General features: G+C 45.0%; 1 protein-coding gene across 5 annotated transcripts in view; it reads right to left on the reverse strand.

Moving 5' to 3' along the window:
- The window catches only part of pcnt (pericentrin), a 352,612-nt gene that overhangs the window by 43,701 nt on the left and 289,899 nt on the right, over nucleotides 1–19,012 (reverse strand). For all 5 annotated transcript variants that reach the window (XM_038786588.1, XM_038786581.1, XM_038786572.1 and 2 more), the window contains 4 exons: nucleotides 15,998–16,220; nucleotides 14,782–14,932; nucleotides 5,635–6,342; nucleotides 1,807–2,081 (listed from right to left, as the gene is read on the reverse strand). In XM_038786588.1, coding sequence (XP_038642516.1) covers nucleotides 1,807–2,081; nucleotides 5,635–6,342; nucleotides 14,782–14,932; nucleotides 15,998–16,220 — 1,357 coding nt within the window. The remainder of the gene's footprint in view (nucleotides 1–1,806; nucleotides 2,082–5,634; nucleotides 6,343–14,781; nucleotides 14,933–15,997; nucleotides 16,221–19,012) is intronic.

Consider the following 19,012-nt stretch of genomic DNA (forward strand, 5'->3'; position numbering starts at 1 on the left):
GGTTACCTTCGCAAGGGGAAAATAATTAAATTTATATACAGCCTTTGACTTATGCATACACGCCTTCATTAATTGTTTAGGAGGCCTTTTGGTGTAGTGGTAGAATCCCTACCACTGGATCAGCTTTGGGTTCAAGTCTAACACCAGGACTTGCTGGTCACAGAAGGAGCATTCATCACGGTTCAACAGGTTGATAATCAGTTCAGGAATCCTTCTATCACTTGCCCCAAGGGTAGAAAAAGTGAGAGTGTGAAGATATGCTAAAAACAATTGCCTGAAGCCTATTCATTTCCTTTAGAAATTGCTATTGGTTTCAAAGAAAATGAGTTATTATAAGTGCATTTGCATACAGCATTACAGCATACATTTGCATCCTAAAAACAACGAAATGAATGACCACGACCTATTCAAGTGCCTTTTATGAAGTGATAAACATGGTCCAGTACTAGAGTGAAACACCAGTGGAGTGAGAACTGCCTGAAATTTTTGATTCAATAGGACCTCAGCATTTGAAGTGCAGTTGGACAGTCGCTTTCTTTTCTTGAATTAATACTTGGGTGAAATGGAGTTTGATTCCTGCAAAGAGGTGATGCTGGAATAAGTTGAAGCCCACAGTAACTACATTTTCAACTTAGGCAGAATCAGGGTGATAATAACAGAGAACAACTGTGGCCCCACAGCGTCAGGGACCCTGGTTCGATTCAGACCCTAGGTGACTGTCTGTGCATTGTAGGAATTCAATGATTCTATAAACCTGGGTTCTCGGGGAGAGCTGGGATCTCTGGAGTCTTCCTTTCTCCAACACCCCTCTGGGTTTTATAAATTGTACCAACAACAGAAATAATGAGGAATTTGTACAAAAAAATGTGCTCGATCATAATTTGTGCACATGATTATAGAACACATGCTGCCTTGAAGCAACTTATTTGTATGATGATACGGTTAGGAAACAATACATATGAGATGAGAATGCAGATATAATGACATTTTTCACATTTGCACTGGAAGCACAATAGGCATTTAAATAGAGTTTTTCTTTAATTGTGAAGCGTTTAGAATTAATGAGAAAAACTATTTGATCTAGTTAGGAAATTGGTTACAATTTAAAACCATCACTGAGAAGACACAAAACTGAAGAGAAATTTATTTATGCAGCAAAACATTGGAAAAAAGATTGTTGAGGTTGTTGTTTCTGCGATGAAGAAATATATGAACCAGAGGAAGAAACAGGATGGGGAACAAAAAAGAACTGGGAAGTGGGATTAGTTTAGCAAAGAGCAGATCAGCCATAATGATTTTCTGATAAAGAAACATTGTTAATTTAGCGCGACAACTAACGCGCTTCAAACTTCAGCACCAAGATTTAATAGAAAAGGTTGCTGTTGAGCATTGCTGTACCAGAAGATTTGACTGACTTTTTTCCATTCTAACTTATGTTTATTAAAATAGCACACGACAAATTAACTGAACTGATTTGGTCCAGAAATTCAAATTCTTTCAGTTCTGAGCAGCACACAATAGCTGGTATGCAGCACAGCTTTTCACACACTCATAACTAAATAGAGTGCCTGTTTTTTCCCCAAAGTACTGTTCTCCCTCAGTGGCTCAGGTTCAGGATTGCCACCTTCGATCCAAACCAGAAGAAAATTCATAATTTTGGACCGAAAGGAGAAATCCAAACTGCAATATTTACAAGTGATAAATTTACATAAAAAGCAAAACTTACTATGGGCTTCCAATCCACCCAAACTGTTTAGTTTAGTGACTCTCACATAGATACTCTCGCTTTCATGTGTAAACACATACCTGTGTTCAGATCGGTGAAGCAATTCTTTAAGCCGAACAGTCAACTGCAGGAATTGTTGCTGTGTGCACTCTTGGTGCTGCTGGATATTTACTGTATTGCCTTCCATACCATGGGTGGCACCATTCTGGTTGCATTTCACCAGGATACTTTCAGGTTCTCCTCGTTGCCTCTTGCGGGTCAGAAGTTTGCGTTCCTGCTCCTCTAGGTCTGCAAGCATCTTCTGAAGTTCTCTTATCTGCTGTTGATCGCGTTGGTGCTGCAATTCTAACTCATGCTGTTTAGGAGTCAAAAGAGTAAAAAAAGTACAAGAACAGCTGCAACCATAATGTTTAGAGTCATTTCGAACAGGAGGCCATTTGGCCCATTGTGGTCATGCTGGCTCTCTGTACAGCAATCCAATCAGTCCTATTCCCCTGCTCTACTCCAGTAGCTCTGCAAGTTTATTTCCTCACAAGTGCCTATCCTATATCCTTTTGAAATCACTCTTTGCTTTCACTTCCAACACTCTGTTGTAGGTAGTGAGTTACAGACCATTAACACTCGCTACATTAAAAATAAAGTTCTCCCTCACATCACCCCTTCATCCCTTGTCCAAAGCTTTAAAACTGGATACAATATCTAGCTATGGCCTAACCCAAGATTTATATGAACATATGAAATAAGAGGTCGTCAATCAGCACCTCGTTTCATCATTCAACAAGATCACAGTGGATCTTTTAGAGTTTTGCGTTCAACGTTCCCGACTTACTCTGATGACCTTTGATTCCCTTACTAACAAGAATTCATCTACCCCTGCCTTAAGAATATTCAGTGACCCTGCTTCCACCCACTTCTAAGACAGAGTTCCAAAGTTGCACAACGGTCATAGAAATAAATTCTCCTCATCTCTCTCCTACAAGGGTGATCCCTAATTTTAAATCCCCAATTCTGAACTCACCCATATGAGGAAACATCCATTCCACATCTATCTTGCCAAGACCATTGAGGATCTCATATAGGTGAATTGGCCAGGCTAAATTGCCCTCAGGGTCCAAATTGCCCTTAGTGTTAGGTGGGGTTACTGGGTTATGGGGATAGGGTGGAAGTGTGGAAGTATGGGCTTGGGTAGGGTGCTCATTCCAAGAGCTGGTGCAGACTCGATGGGCCGAATGGCCTTCTTCTGCACTGTAAATTCTATGAAATTCTATGAAGTTCAAGTCACCTCTCACTCTTCTAAAATCCAGTGGAAACAAACCGACCCTGTCCAACCTATCCTCATAAGACAACCCACTCATCCCAGGTATCAATGTAGTAAACCTCCTCTGAAGCAGTTCAAACGCATTCACGACCTTCCTTAAAGGAGATCGAAACTGCACACAGTCGTCAAGATGTGGTCTCACCAATGCCCTGGATAACTGAAGCATAGCAAACATAACTTGTGTACAATTTCTCTTGTAATAATGGATTGCATTCCATTAGCCTTCCACATTACATGCTGTACCTGCATACTAACCTATTGAGACTCATGCACAAGAACACCTAGAACCCTCTGCACATCAGAATTCTGCAGTCGTTCTCTACTTTAGTAATACTCTGCTTTTTTTATTCTTCCTATCAGAGTGAACTTCTTCACATTTCCCCACATACACTTCATCTGCCAGATGTTTGCCCACTCACTCATCCGATCTATATCCGTTTGCAAACTTCTTGGGCTGGATTTTCCGTCGGCGGGATCCTCCGCTTAGCCGGCAGTGCACTCATGCCCGCAGATTTCACGACGATGTGGGGATGCCCACAATGGGAAACCCCATTAGCTGGCTGCCGGGACAGAAGATCCCGCTGCCGGTAGGGGCGCTTCGCACCAGCAAATGGGTGCGGCAGGACCAAGAATCCCGCCCCTTATGACTTTTTAAAAACATACTTTCCCACCTATCTTAGTATGGTTTGCAAATTTAGTTCACATGCTTTTGCTTCCTCATCTAAATCTTTGACATAAATTGTAAAACGTTGAGGCCCCAACACAGACCCCTGCGGGACTCCACTTGTCACATCTGCCAATCAGACCAAAGATGTATTTATGCATCCTCTTGTTTTCTGCCAGCCTGCCAATCTATCCAGGTGAACATCGTGCCTCTGACAGCATGAGTTTTTAGTTCCCGCAATACCCTTGAAGTAGCACCTTATCAAATGCCTCTGGAAATCGAAGTACAGTGCATCTACAGGCTCTCCTTCATTCACAGCACATTACTCCTTCAAAGAACTCTAATAAATCGGTTAAACATGATTTCCCTTTCACATGACCATTTTGACTCTTCCCACTACCCTAAGTTTTTCCAATTGCTCAGATACAACTTTCCTAATGATCAATTCTAACACCTTTCCCACAACAGACACCAAGCCAACCGGCCTAAAATTTCTGCCTCCCTCCCTTCGTGAATGGAGAGGTTATATTTTCTACTTTCTAGTCAGATGGAACCATTCTATAATCAACCGAATTTTGGAAAATTGACACTAGAGCATCTACTATCTAATTTGCCATAAGCGGCTTTATATAGGTTCGTAATAATTTCTCTGCTTTTATACTCAATACAAGCCCAAAATCCCATGTTTCTCTAACCGCTCACTCAATTTGCCCTGCCATCTTCAAAGATCTGTTAAGATCTTTGAACACCCCCCAGGCAGCATGGTGGCGCAGTGGGTTAGCCCTGCAGCCTCACGGCGCCGAGGTCCCAGGTTCGATCCTGGCTCTGGGTCACCGTCCGTGTGGAGTTTGTACATTCTCCCCGTGTTTGCGTGGGTTTTGCCCCCACAACCCAAAAATGTGCAGTGTAGGTGGATTGGCCACGCTAAATTGCCCTTTAATTGGAAAAAAATAATTGGGTACTCTAAATTTAATTTATTAAAAAAAAAAATCTTTGAACACCCGATCCCTGTCCTGTACATTGTTTAGAACTGTGTCATTCAGACTATATTCCATCTATAACATCCATAAGGGCTGAAAGGATAGAGGGAGGCATCACTTCTCTGTATTAAATTCCATCTGCCATTTATCTGCCTATTCTTTTAGCCTACCTATATCCTTGTTGCAGGCAATTCGTATCATCTTGTTTGCCACACCTCCAATTTCATCATCATTGACAAATTACTTTTGTACTCCAATATCCAAATGATAGAATCCTTACAGAACAGAAAGAGGTCATTAGGCCCATCAAGTCTGCACCGACCCTTTGAAAGGCCACTTTATCTCTGGCCCAAGGTAAATTTAGCATGTCAAATCCACCTAACCTGCGCATCTTTGGACTGTGGGAGGAAACCGGAGCACCCGGAAGAAACCAATGCAGACACGGGGATAAAGTGCAAACTCCATACAGATAGTCATTCAAGGTGGGAATTGAACTCAGGCCCCTGGTACTGTGAGGCAGCAGTGCTAACCACTGCACCACCCAATCATGTATCAAAAAAACCCTGTCCAAGCACTGAACCTTGAGGGAACGTCAAAGTCTATTATCCACCATTCTGAAAACAACCATTCACCACAATTCAGTTTTCTGTTTGGAAGCTAATTTTTTTTAACCAAGCTGACACTTGCTCTGTTGTTCCATGAGCCTCAATTTTGATAACCAGCCTTTTTTTCTGGCACTTCGTCAAAAGATTTCTCAAAATCAATATATCCGTGTCACATATGTCACTCTCCAATCTTGAGATGCTAAGGTATCATATAAATGGAAGCTACTGTGAAACGTTTGTTTAAAAAAAAACATTTAAGCAAAAATCAAAACTATATTCAACAGCTTAGTTTGGAATTTTAATATAACTTTACTTTAGTAATCAACTGATTTGTTACTTACCATTCGGTCTTTCACCATTTCATATTCTTGTTCATGGTCAGCTAACTCTCGCCTCTCCTGTCTCCTCTCTCGATCCCTCTGATCATCCTTATTTCGCTCCTTTTCTTTGGCTGCCAGAATATTAGCTTGAAGCCTTTCTCGCTCAGTCTGCAGGCGAAGACTATGCTGCCTTTCAGACTCCAGCAAGCGGTTGAGCTCCTGTACCTGAGCCTGGATGGATTCAAGCATAGATCGGAGTTTGGAGCTGACTTCCCGTTCTTTCTGAGTATCTTGGCGGGACAGTTGGATTTCATCTTCAAAGTTCCGTTTTGCTGTAATAGCTTGCTGTTGCGTTTTCTCAATCATAGTAGCAAGTTCGACAGTCCTCTTCCTTTCATCCTCGAGCTGATTCTGCAACTCTTTTATAAAGGCACGCTCCTGAGTAGCAGTTTCATCATGGCGGGAATTCAGACGTTGGTATAGCTGTTCTGACCGAGTACGTTCACGATCCAAGGAATCACTCAATTCTGATGAGTGATTTCTCTCAATTTTCAGTAGATCGTGAGTATCTGCCAGTTTCTTGTGCTCCTGCAATAGCAGTGATTCAGTGTGCAATAACTTGGTTTCAATTTCTTTCTGGCTGCTGCTGTTTGCCATCTGCTCTTTTTCGAAGGCAACAGACAACTGATGATTTTGCAAATGTTGCTCCTCCAGAACTTTCTGCAGTTTCTGAGATTAAGAAAAAGACAGAATTTACTCATTCATTATAATTTTCAACACCAATATCGAGGAACTTATGATGTTCTCCAAATTATGTAGAACAAAGCTATTCCATCACAAGAGATCCCATACAATACCAACACAGAACTCCAAATTCCAACCTTTCACTCCTCGCCATCTAGTTAAAAAGTGCACATAATGCATTTGATCTAAATCCTTGGCATTCTTTTTCTGTAATGTTTCAGTATTTGTAGCCAGGACTGCATGTGGCGCAGTGGTTAGCACTGGGACTGCGCTGCTGAGGACCCGGGTTCAAATCCTGGCCCTGGGTCACTCTCCGTGTGGAGTTTGCACATTCTCCCCATGTCTGCGTGAGTTTCACCCCCACAACCCAAAGATGTGCTGTTTAGGTGGATTGGCCATGCTAACTTGCCCCTTAATTGGAAAAGAAAAATAATTGGCTACTCTAAATTTAAAAAAAAATATTTGTAGCCAAAAAATGAGATGCATCATGTCTGAAAGCCTGCGGATCGACCGCGATATCAATAGTAATGAAGTTTCTTGCACTTTTTGTTCTCAGTGCATAATTGATGACTGATTCCACAAAGCTAGTGTCCAAGGAGATTAGTTTCAGGAGTGACAAGAGTTCAAATAAGTTAGGGTGGCACGGTGGCACAATGGTTAGCACTGCTGCCTACGGCACTGAGGACCCGGATTCAATCCCAGCCAGGGTCACTGTCCGTGTGGAGTTTGCACATTCTCCCCTGTTCAAGTGGGTTTCATCCCCACATCCCAAAGATGTGGGTAGATTTGCCCAAAGATTTGGGCACCACGGTAGCATTGTGGATAGCACAATTGCTTCAGAGCTCCAGGGTCCCAGATTCGCTTCCGGCTTGGGTCACTGTCTGTGCGGAGTCTGCACATCCTCCCCGTGTGTGTGTGGGTTTCCTCCGGGTGCTCCGGTTTCCTCCCATAGTCCAAAGATGTGCAGGTTAGGTGGATTGGCCATGCTAAATTGCCCTTAGTGTTGGGTGCGGTTACTGGGTTATGGGGATAGGGTGGAGGTGTGGACGTTGGGTAGGGTGCTCTTTCCAAGAGCCGGTGCAGACTCGATGGGCCGAATGGCCTCCTTCTGCACTGTGAATTCTATTCTATTCTATGTGAAGGTTAGGTGAATTGGCCATGTTAAATTGCCCCTTTGGGGTTCTCTAAGCCACCTAGTCCATAACAACTGCCCTCAACAATCCTCTGCCATCAAATAATTCAATCAAGTTATTCAAGCATTGATTTTGTTTAACAAATCCATGCTGGTAGCCCATATTTTTGAAGTTACAAACAATTTTGTCCCAGATTACTGGCTCTTAAAGACTTTAGGTCATTTGGGCTATAGTTCTCTAGTTTATTTCTCTTTGCAGTTTTGAACAAATTATAGCGGGCGGGATTCTCCGCTCCCAGGATTAAGTGCCCGCGCCGTCGTGAAGGAACAGAGCCCGGGCACGACCTATTCTGGCCCCCATAGGGGGCCTGCACGGTGCTGGAGTGGTTTACGCCACTCCAGCATCCCTATGCGGCGCCAAATGGGCATTGCGCCAACCCGCGCATGCGCAGTTCGGGCAGCTCAGTCCTGCGCATGCGCAGTTGGGCCACGCCACCCTGCGCATGCGTGGGGAACTTCTCACACGCGCCGGCCCCTCACCAACATGGCGCCGGTGTTCTGGGGCCGGCCGCGGAAGGAGGTAGGCCCAGGGGAAGGGGGTGGGGGGAAAGAGAGGCCGGCCCGCCGATCGGTGCGCCCCGATCGGGGGGGGCAGGCCCCATCTGAATCCCCCCCTCCCCCCAGCATTCCCGCACAGTTCCCACCGGCAGCGACAAGGGGTGGAAGGCGCCGACGGGAACCTGTCGTGTCGGAACCGCCGCTCGGCCCATTCGGGCCGGAGAATCGCCGCTCACCGTTTGCAACATTGCGGGAGAATCACGTGCGGGTTTCAGGGTGGCGTGGCGCGACTCGCACGGCGCCCCGGCGATTCTGCCACCCGGCGTGGGGGGGCAGAATACCGCCCAGCATGTCTGAAATCCTCCAGGCCTCTCTAATTTTTGTATGAGAAAATGACACCAGATATCAACTCGACACTTTCATCATGCTTAAGCACACATTGTTCAAAAAAGGATTCCTCTTCAGATGCAATGCTACAACATAACAGCAATATGTCATATTGCTGCAGGGAACATGAAGGCTGACTAAGAGTTTCTATAAGTACGTGAAGAGAAAGAGATTGGTGAAGACGAATGTAGGTCTCCGACAGGTATAAACGGGGGAATGTATAACAAGGGACAAAGAAATTACTGAGCAATTAAATACATACTTTGGTTCTGCCTTCACAAAAGAGGACACAAATCAGATCCCAGAAATGCTGGAGAATGCAAGATTTAGTGAGAGGGAAGAACTGAGGAAGATCAATATTAGTAGAGGAATGGTGCTGGGGAAATTGAAGGCTGAAAAATCCCCAGAGCTTGATAATCTACATCCCTGAGTACTTAAAGAAGTGGCTCTTGAAATAGTGGATACATTGGTGATCATCTTCCAGGATTATATCGACTCTGGAGCAGTCCCTGCAGATTGGAGGGTAGCTAATGTCACTCCAATATTCAAAAAGGGAGGTAGAGAGAAAACAGGGAATTATAGAACAGTAAAACGAACGTCGGTAGTGGGGAAAATTCTCGAATCCATTATCAAGGACTTTATAGCAGAGCATTTAGAAAACAGTGGCAGGATCAGACAGTCAGCATGGATTTATGAAGGGGAAATCATAGTTGACAAACCTATTGGAATTCTTTGAAGATATAACTAGTACAGTTGACAAGGGGGAGCCAGTGGATGTGGTACATTTGGACTTTCAGAAAGCGTTAGACAAAGTCCTGCATAAGAGATTACTGTGCAAGATTAGAGTGCATGGGATTGGGGGAGGCGTATTGTGATGGGCAGAAAGGAAACAAAGAGTAGGAATTGGCAGTATAAATATCTCAAACATTATATGCCTTTTAGCTTTGGTAAAGGCTCTTCTGGACTCGAAACCTTAGCTCTTTTCTCTCCTTACAGATGCTGCTAGACCTGCTGAGATTTTCCAGTACTTTGTCTTTTGGTTTCAGATTCTGCATCCACAGTAATTTGCTTTTAAAGAGTAGGAATTAACAGGTCCTTTTCAAATTGGCAGGCAGTAACTAGTGGGGTGCCACAGGGATCAGCATTGGGACCCCAGCTATTCACAATATCTATATATATTAATTATTTGGACGAGGGAACAAAATGTAACATCTCAAAGTTTACAGAGGATACCAAGTTGGGTGGGAGGGTGAACTGTGACGAGGATCCAGAGATCCTTCAGTATGATCTGGAGGTTGGATGAATGGGCAAATCAAATCAATGGCAGATGCAGTATAATTTGGATAAATGTACGGTTATTCACTTTGGAAGCAAAAACAAGGCGGCAGATACTACCTGAATGGCTGTAAATTGGAAGAGGGGAGTGTGCAGCGGGACCTGGGTGTCCTTGTGCAACAGTCGCTGAAGGTAAGCATGCAGGTGCAGCAGATAGTAAAGAAGGCAAATGGTATGTTGGCTTTCATTGGGAGAGGTTTCAAGTACAGGAGCAAGGATGCGTTGCTGCAATTGTACAAGGCCTTGGTGAGGACACAGCTAGAATATTGTGATGTGGAGATGCCGACTATGGACTGGGGTGGGCACAGTAAGAAGTCCTACAAAACCAGGTGAAAGTCCAACAGGTTTGTTTCAAATCAGTAGCTGTCGGAGCACAGTTGAAGAGGTGGGTTCCAGAAACATATATAAATACATTATATAATATATAATATATATATATAGATAGAGAGAGAGAGAGAGAGAGACAAAGTCAAAGATGCAAAACGATACATTGAATGAGAGTCTTTGCAGATTAAGTCTTTATAGGTCCTGACGGAGCAACTGGAGAGAGGGATAATCACAGGTTAAAGAGGTCAGAATTGTCTCAAGCCAGGACAGATGGTGGGGGATGAATGTAATGTGACGTGAATCCAAGAACCCAGTTGAGGCCGTACTCATGTGTGCGGAACTTAACTATAGGTTTGTGCTCGGTGATTCGGAGTTGTCGGCCGTCCTGAATGTCGCCTTGGAGTACGCTTACCAGAAGATCAGAGGCTGAATGCCCATGACTGCTGAAGTGTTCCCCGACTGGACGGGAACATTCCTGCCTGGCAACTGTCGCGCGATGTCCGTTCATTCGTTGTCACAGCGTTTGTATGGTCTCGCCAATGTATCACGCTTCGGGGCATCCTTTTCTGAAGTGTACAAGATAGATGTTGGCCGAGCTGCACGAGTATGTACCACATACCTGGTGGGTGGTGTTCTCACGTGTAATGGTGGTACCCATGTCGATGATCTGTCACGTCTTGCAGAGATTGCAGAGTGTGGTGTGGTGCCGTGGTCGCTGTTCTGAAGGCTGGGTAGTTTGCCGCAAACAAATTTCTGTTTGAGCTTGCACGGTTGTTTGAAGACAAGTAGTAGGAACGTGGGGATGACCGTGGCAAGATGTTCGTCTTCATCGATGACGTGTTAAAGGATGCAAAGAAGATGTCGTAGTTTCTCCGTTCCGGGGAAGTACTGGACGACGAAGGGTACTCAGTTGGTTGTGTCCAGTGTTTGTCTTCTGAGGAGGTCGGTGCGTTTTTTTTGCTGTGGCGCGCTGGAATATTGTGCTCTTTTGGACTCCTTTTCTGAGGAAGGATGTTCTTGCCCTCGAGGGTATGCAGCAAAGGTTTACTAGGCTGATTCAGGAGATGGCGGGACTGATGTACGAGGAGAGATTGACTAGGTTAGGATTGTTTTCAGTGGAGTCCAGACGAATGAGGGGGGATCTCATAGAGACTTATAAAATTCTAACAGGACTAGATAGGGTGGATGCAGGGAGGATGTTCCCAATGGTGGGTGTTTCCAGAACCAGGGGTCACAGTCTGAGGATTCGGGGTCGACCATTTAGGATAGAAATGAAGAGACATTTCTTCACCCAATAAGTGGAGAGCCTGTGGAATTCATTACCACAGGAGGCAGTTGAGGCTAAGACATTGAATACATTCAAGAGGCAGCCAGATATGAATGAAGAACAAAGAAATTGAATACAGCACAGGAACAGGCCATTCGGCTCTCCAAGCCTGCGGCGACCATGGGACCTGCCTAAACTAAAACCTCCTCATGACATACAACAGCAATAGCAATGCTGAATTGCCCGACAATGATTTGGGGGCCATTGCTGACCAGAAACTGAACCGACCCAGCCAAATAAATAGCGCAAATATCAGAGGCCGGGTAACTCCCCTGATTCTCATTCCACTATCTACACAACAAAAGTTAGAATTATGATGGAATTTTCTTCCATGTGAGTCAAAGCAGCCCAGTTTATTGGCAGCCCATCCACCACCTTAAATATTCACTCCCTTCAACATTAGCTATTTTGTGTGTTATTTGCAAGATTCTTGGCAGAAAATAAACAAAGGCTCATCAACTGCATGGTTTAAAAAAAAAAAATTTAGAGCACCCAATTCTTTTTTTCCCAATTAAGGGGCAATTTAGCTTGGCCAATTCTCCTGCCCTGCACGTCTTTTTGGGTTGTGGGGTGTCATACCCACGCAGACACGGGGAGAATGTACAAACTCCACATGAACAGTGACCTGGGGCTGGGATTGAACCTGTGCCCTTGGCATCATGAGGCAGCAGTGCTGTGCACTGCACCCTTGTGCTGCCCCCAACAGCATGTTCTACACACATAACCTTTATCATCCAGAAGAATGACGACAGCAGAAACGTGAATATGCTCCTCCCCGATTCACATGTCATTTATACTTGGAAACATATCAACATTCCTTCAATCTTGTTGGGTCAAGACCTTGACTCCTTACAGCACTGTGGGTGTATCAACACCACAGAAACTAAGAGTTGAAGGTGGTGGCTCAATATTCCCTTCTCAAGTAAGGATGGAGAGTAAACGGTGGCTTTGGCAGTGACCCCCATATCTTATGAATGAAGAAAGAACTGTTACTTCATGTCCCTTGTCACATGCCAGCCCAAACCGGAACGTTACCTCGGTCTTGCTGTATGTGGACATGCACTGCTTCAGTATGGGCTTGAACAGTGAAAATCCCTATTTCTGATATTATAATGGAGGGAAGGTAATTGATGAAGCAGCTCAAGGTGTTTAAGCCTAGGACACGACCCTGAGGAACTCTTGCAGCGATGGCCTGGGATTGAGATGATTAACGCCCAATAACCACAACCATTTTTCTTTGAGCAAGGTATAATTCATATCAATGGAGAATGTTCCCCCGATTCCTACTGATGTCTATTTTGCCAGGGCTCCTCAGTGCCACGCTTGGTCAAAGTCTGCCTTGATGTAAGAGAACCCAAAATAAGCCATTGCTGTGCAAGTTCTGCTTTGATAGCACTGTTGACATAACTTTGCTGATGATTGAAAGGAAGCTGGTGGGGTAGTGATTGGACAGTTAGGTTTTGCCATGCTTTTTGTGCACAGGATATCCCTGCACTATTTTCCACATTGCTGAGGAGTTGCCAGTGGTGCAGCTGCACTGGAGCAGCTTGGCTAGGTTTGCAGCTAGTCCTTGAGCACAAGTCTTCAGTACTGTTGCTGGGATGTTGTCAAGGTCAATAGCTTTTGCAGTATCCTTTGCCCTTTAGTCACTTCTTGATATTTCCATTTCACATGGAGCTCATCGAATTGGCAGATTAGCATCTGTGATGCTCGGGATCACAGGAAGAGGTTGAGATGGATCATCCACTCAACACCTCTGGCTGAAGATAAGACTACATGATGGGTTGCAGGGCCTCATTTCCCCTGTTGTTCGTCCACCACAATTCGTGACTGTACGTGGCAGGACTGCAGAGTTTACTTCTGATCCATTGATTGTGGGATTGCTTAGCAAAAGCAGCATGTATTAGACCAAGTTGTTTGGAATGCAGGTAGTCCTGTTTTGTAGCTTCTTCAGGTTGACACCTCATTTACATGCATACCTGATGCTGCTCCTGGAATGCCCTCCTGCACCCTTCATTAAATCAGGATTGATCCCTTGTAATGGTAGAGTTACAATTCCACTGCTGCGAATGGTGTACAGCACCTCATAGATAGCCAGTTTTTAGCTGCTAGATCGGTTATGAATCTATCCCATTTAGTACCGTCACAAAACACAATAGAGGGAATGCTCAGTGTGAAGAGAGGAGTTGGTCTTCACAAGAACTGGGTGGTGCCCGTGACCCCTGCCCGAATAGTTATGGATAGATGTATCTGCAATAGGTAGATTGGCGAGGAAAAAGTTTAATCGGTTTTCCTGCTTGTTGGTTCCCTCACCATTTGCTGCAGACCCAGTCTGGCAATACTCCTTTTGGTCTTAACTAGTTCAGTCAGTAGTGCTGCTACTGAGCCACACTTGGTGATGGGCATTGAAGTCCTCAACCCAGGGTACACTGTGTATTTATCACATCCACCAAACCCACCTATCCCAAATAATACTTTTAAGTGGATCAGGGTGGACCTTTCAGGCAAGACACAATACTGCATTGACACAGTGTCAAAAAATTTAACCATTTTAACTTGCACACACACGCTGTCAGCAGCAAGCATTCCCAGCTCAGCTTAAATCCTACAATTATCAAAAGACTTAACTATGGTTGGGCTTTCTGGAGACTGTGTCAGGAAAGATCACTGTGCTAAAATGTGTCCTCATTGCCTGAAGCCTTGTCTAATGCTTCAGTACTACATTATCAGCTCCACCTTAGTATTCTAAACATTAGCAAACCTGGTCCTACACCATAGTCAGATGAGAGGCAGAACTTTAGAGTTTTTTGTGTTATCCCAATGATCTTCAAAACTTTCACAATTAACTATAGTATTGCTGGCTTTAGCACAAACAGAGCTATGAAGTAACTCCCTTAATGATCTGGTTTGATCCAACTATATACTACTCTTGTAGTTGCCAGTGTTGCAGCTGCACTGGAGCAGCTTTGCTAGGGTTGTAGCTAGTCCTTGAGTACAAGTCTTCAGAACTATTGCTTGGATGTTGTCAAGGGCAATACCTTTTGCAGTATCCTGTGCCCTTCAGTCACTTCTTGATATTTCCATTTCACATGGAGCTCATCGAATTGGCTGAAGATTAGCATCTATGATGCTAGGGATCACAGGAAGAGGTGGAGATGGATCATCCACTAAACACCTCTAGCTGAAGATAGAGGCAGAACTTTAGAGAATTTTGTGTTATCCCAATGATCTTAGAAACTTTCACAATGAACTATAGCATTGTTGGCTTCAGCATGAACAGAGGAACAGAGCAATGAAGTAACGCCCTTGATGATCTGGTCTGATCCAACTACACACTACTGTTGTGCTTCCTAATTACCTGGTAAGTTTGACGTTCTTGATCTTTCTGCTCTTTAAGGTGGAACTGTTCCTTCTCCATCATGTTCTGCAACTGTTGTACATTTTGTCTTTCTTGTTCAAATGCCTTTGCTGCAGTTAAAAGTTCATTCTCTTTTGCATTCAATTCTCCCCTAAAACAGAAAGCAGTAGACACATGAGAAGAGCTGAGATGTGTACTGGCAGAAAATGAGTGCAGGGCAACCATGTGTAGGTGGCAGCAATTCAAGAAAATGGATAACAGGGAGGGTCTTGTGAGATAAAATCAGGCATGAAAGTGCGATTTTTAAAAATTACGCATTGGAAAAGAAAGATGATAGAGGTAACATTTAACGGAAGGAACAAAAGTAGCATGGGAGATGAGATCAGACAGTAAGGCAACATGCAGACGGTGTACTGGCAGTCGAGAAAGCATGCAAGAAAGTCAGAAAAATAGTGTCGCAGACATCTATACTTCTTATGAAAATTAAGATCACAATTTGCTCTGTATAGTTGCTCAAAGACCATTATACTACATCATTGGCAGAAGGAGACAGACAATAGGGAAGAAGGGGGTGGAGTGTAATTATAGACCGATCCAGAGGATAGCAAAGTGTACATGGGGTCAGTTAAATGAAGGACAAAATAAACCTCTCTGTACAATAAAGTAAATTAGCCAACCCCCCCCCCCCCGCCCCCAATCAGTTTGTGGCCGACAAAGTGGCAACAGTGGAAAGTGAATTTTCTTGAACCAAAGGAAACTTACGATCTGTGAAAATTGAGGTTTCTGCTCCCTGGGAAGAGCACTGTAACTGCTGAGAGAAATTCCCATAGATCTTGGGAGATACAAGTGAAAACTGACTCTCATTAGCCACTGAATAAGAACTATTTGTCTGTATGATCCCTCCCCTATTGTTCACTTTTGGGTTGGTTCGAGCTAACTGTACAAGAACACCGCTGGCTTCTTCATCAAGTTAGTGCCCAAAATCCTCAGCAGCTCATTGCCTGTCAAGCAGCTCCCAAGTGACAGAGTACATTAATGCTGAACATATTTGCGTAGCTTGTGACATGATGCTGGAAAAGTAGCAAGAGTTTTTTCTGATGCCATCAAAGGCAGAGTCAAATTTCAGCTGATTTTGCTATTTGCCCACAGAAATGAAATAAATGTATGTTGTTCCCTTTCTCACTCCCATGGATAGTCAGTGTCTAAGCCTACAAACCTGAGATTTTGCAGATTTTGTTGTAGTTCATGTCGAGTCTGTAATGCAGCCTGCAGTTCGTCTGTGACCTCAGACATGTCTGACTTCAGCTCGGACAATGAAGTTTGTTCAGTTTGTAATTGTTGGCGGAGTTTGGTTGATCGTTCTTGCTCTGCTCTTAGGGTATTTTGTAAATTATTTGTAATGATCTGTTCTTGCTGATGTTTGTATTCCAGAAGCTCCACTACAGCAGACAGAACAACACACTGTTAAAACAGGTTTTCCGATCGGAAGTTTGCATGCGACATTGAGATTTGCAACAGATACATTGATTTTAGCACCACATTTGCACTCACTCTTTCAGCTCTCTCGACCACACGCATGGAAGCCCATGTTTGAGTTCCTCAAAAGGTCTCTCTCAAGCCTGTTCTTTAAGTATCAAGTATGTGTGAAACAATGGTCCAGCCATTTGGCTGTTTTGTTTCATCCTTCGCATCATTCGACGTCTTGATAAGAATCTCTTCCTGTTTCTTATAGATGGTAAAGAACGCAAGCTTCAACAACTCATCAACACCACAGCCCATCCCAGACCCTCCACCAGTCCCAATCCCTCGTACCCTATTTCTCCATGTATCAACACCACTGCCCATCCCAGGCCCTCCACCAGTCCCAATCCCTCGTACCCCATTTCTCCCAATCCCAGCCCTTGCCGCGTGTTCACCATACCCTCTGACCTTCCCCTCTCGAGGCTGAGCATGCTGTTCTCAGCAAAGGACTCAGCTTTGTACCCTTACGTCCCCACCTCAATGAATTCCGGGCTCGGCATGATGTTGAACTCTTCTTTCGTCGCCTTCGTCTCCGTGCCCATTTCTTTGGGCAGGAATCTTCCCCCCGTTCCACTGATCCTTTCATGTGCCTCCAACATTCTGCCTCCAAGTAGACCCCCCCCCCCCGGGACAATTACCTGCCCTTGATCTTTTCATTGAGAACTGTCGACAGGACATTGGCTGTCTTAATTTTTCTGCCCCCCTCACCCATTCCAACCTCTCTGAACTTTCTGCTCTTCACTCTGTCAGGTCTAACCCCGACTTTGTCATCAAACCTGTCGGCAAAGGGGGTGCTGTTGTCGTCTGGCGCACTGACCTCTACCTCGCAGAGGCTGAGCGCCAACTCTCTGATACTTCCTCTTACCTCCCACTGGACCATGACCAGACCACTGAACATCAAACCATTATCTCCAACACCGTTAGTGACATCATTTCTTCCGGATGCCTTCCCCCTACGGCTTCCAACCTCATAGTCCCCCAACCCCGGAGAGTCCACTTTTACCTACTTCCCAAAATCCACAAAAAGGACTGTCCCGGCAGACCCATTGTGTCAGCATCCTGTTGCCCCACCGAACTTATTTCCTCTTATCTTGACTCCATCCTCACTCCTCTGGTCCATTCCCTCCCCACCTACATCCGGGATTCCTCTGATGCCCTGCTTCATATTGACAGCTTCCAGTTCGTGGGCCCTAACCGCATTCTATTCACCATGGATGTGCAATCTCTCTACACCTCCATCCCACACCAGGATGGCCTGAGAGCCCTTCGCTTCTTTCTCGAAAATAAACCCGGACAATTCCCATCCACCACCATTCTCCTCCGTCTGGCTGAACTCGTTCTATCTCTCAACAACTTCGCCTTTAACTCATCTCACTTTCTCCAAATCAAAGGTGTAGCATTGGGTACCCGCATGGGTCCTAGCTACGCTTGCCTTTTTATGGGGTACGTGGAACATTCCTTGTTCCAGGCCTATCCGGGCCCCCTGCCACAACTCCTTTACCGATACATTGATGACTATTTTGGTGCCGCGTCATTCTCTCTCCCGGGCCTGGAAAAATTCATCAACTTCGCTTCCAGTTTCCACCCCTCCATCACTTTCACCTGGACAATCTCAGACACTTCACTTCCTTTCCTTGATCTTTCTGTCTCCATTTCCGGCAACAGACTATCCACTAATATCCACTACAAGCTCACTGACTCTCACAGCTATCTGGACTACAGCTTACACCCTGTAAGGACTCCATCCCTTTCTCTCAACTCCTTCGCCTCCGTCGCATTTGTACCGACGATGCCACTTTCCAAAATGGTGCTTCGAAATATGTTCCTTTTTCCTCGACCGTGATTTCCCACCTACAGTTGTGGACAGGGCCCTCAACAGTGTGCGGTCCATCTCCCGTGCCACTACCCTCGCCCCCTCCACTTCCTCCCAGAACAAGGATAGAGTCCCCCTCGTTCTCACATTTCATCCCACCAGCCTCCGTATGCAAAGCATAATCCTCCGCCATTTTCGCCAACTCCAGCGTGATGCCACCACCAAACACATCGTCCCTTCACTCCCTCTGTCAGCATTCCGCAGAGACCGTTCCCTCTGAGACAATCTAGTCCACTCCTCCACCACACCCAGTACCTCTCCCATCACCCATGGCACCTTCTCATGCAATCGCAGAAGGTGTAACACCTGCCCCTTTACCTCTTCCATGCTTAACATTCCAGGCCCAAAACACTCATTCCAGGTTAAGCAGCGTTTCACTTGCTCCTCTTTCAATCTGGTCTATTGCATTCGCTGCTCCCAATGTGGTCTCCTCTATATCGGAGAGACCAAACTGGGCGATCGCTTTGCTGCGCATCTTCGGTCTGTGCGCATTCAGGATCCTGACCCTCCTGTTGCTTGCCATTTTAACAAAAGACCCTGCTCCCTTGCCCACATGTCTGTTCTTGGCCTGCTGCAATGTTCCAGTGAAGCGCAACGCAAACTGGAGGAACAACATCTCATCTTCCGGTTAGGCACACTAAAGCCTTCCGGCCTGAACATCGAATTCAACAACTTCAGATGATCAGCCCCACCTCAACCTATGTGTTTTCATTTCTTTTCATTTCATTTTAACTGTCTTTTACCATTTCTTTCTTTCCTGCACCTTTCTCCTCTTTGCTTCCCGCTTCCCCCTTCCCCTCCCCCCACACCTACAGTTCATCCTCTGATGTTAGTTTC

This window comes from Scyliorhinus canicula, chromosome 2, assembly GCF_902713615.1.
Source record: "Scyliorhinus canicula chromosome 2, sScyCan1.1, whole genome shotgun sequence".
In the NCBI taxonomy this organism is placed as follows: Eukaryota; Metazoa; Chordata; class Chondrichthyes; order Carcharhiniformes; family Scyliorhinidae; genus Scyliorhinus; species Scyliorhinus canicula.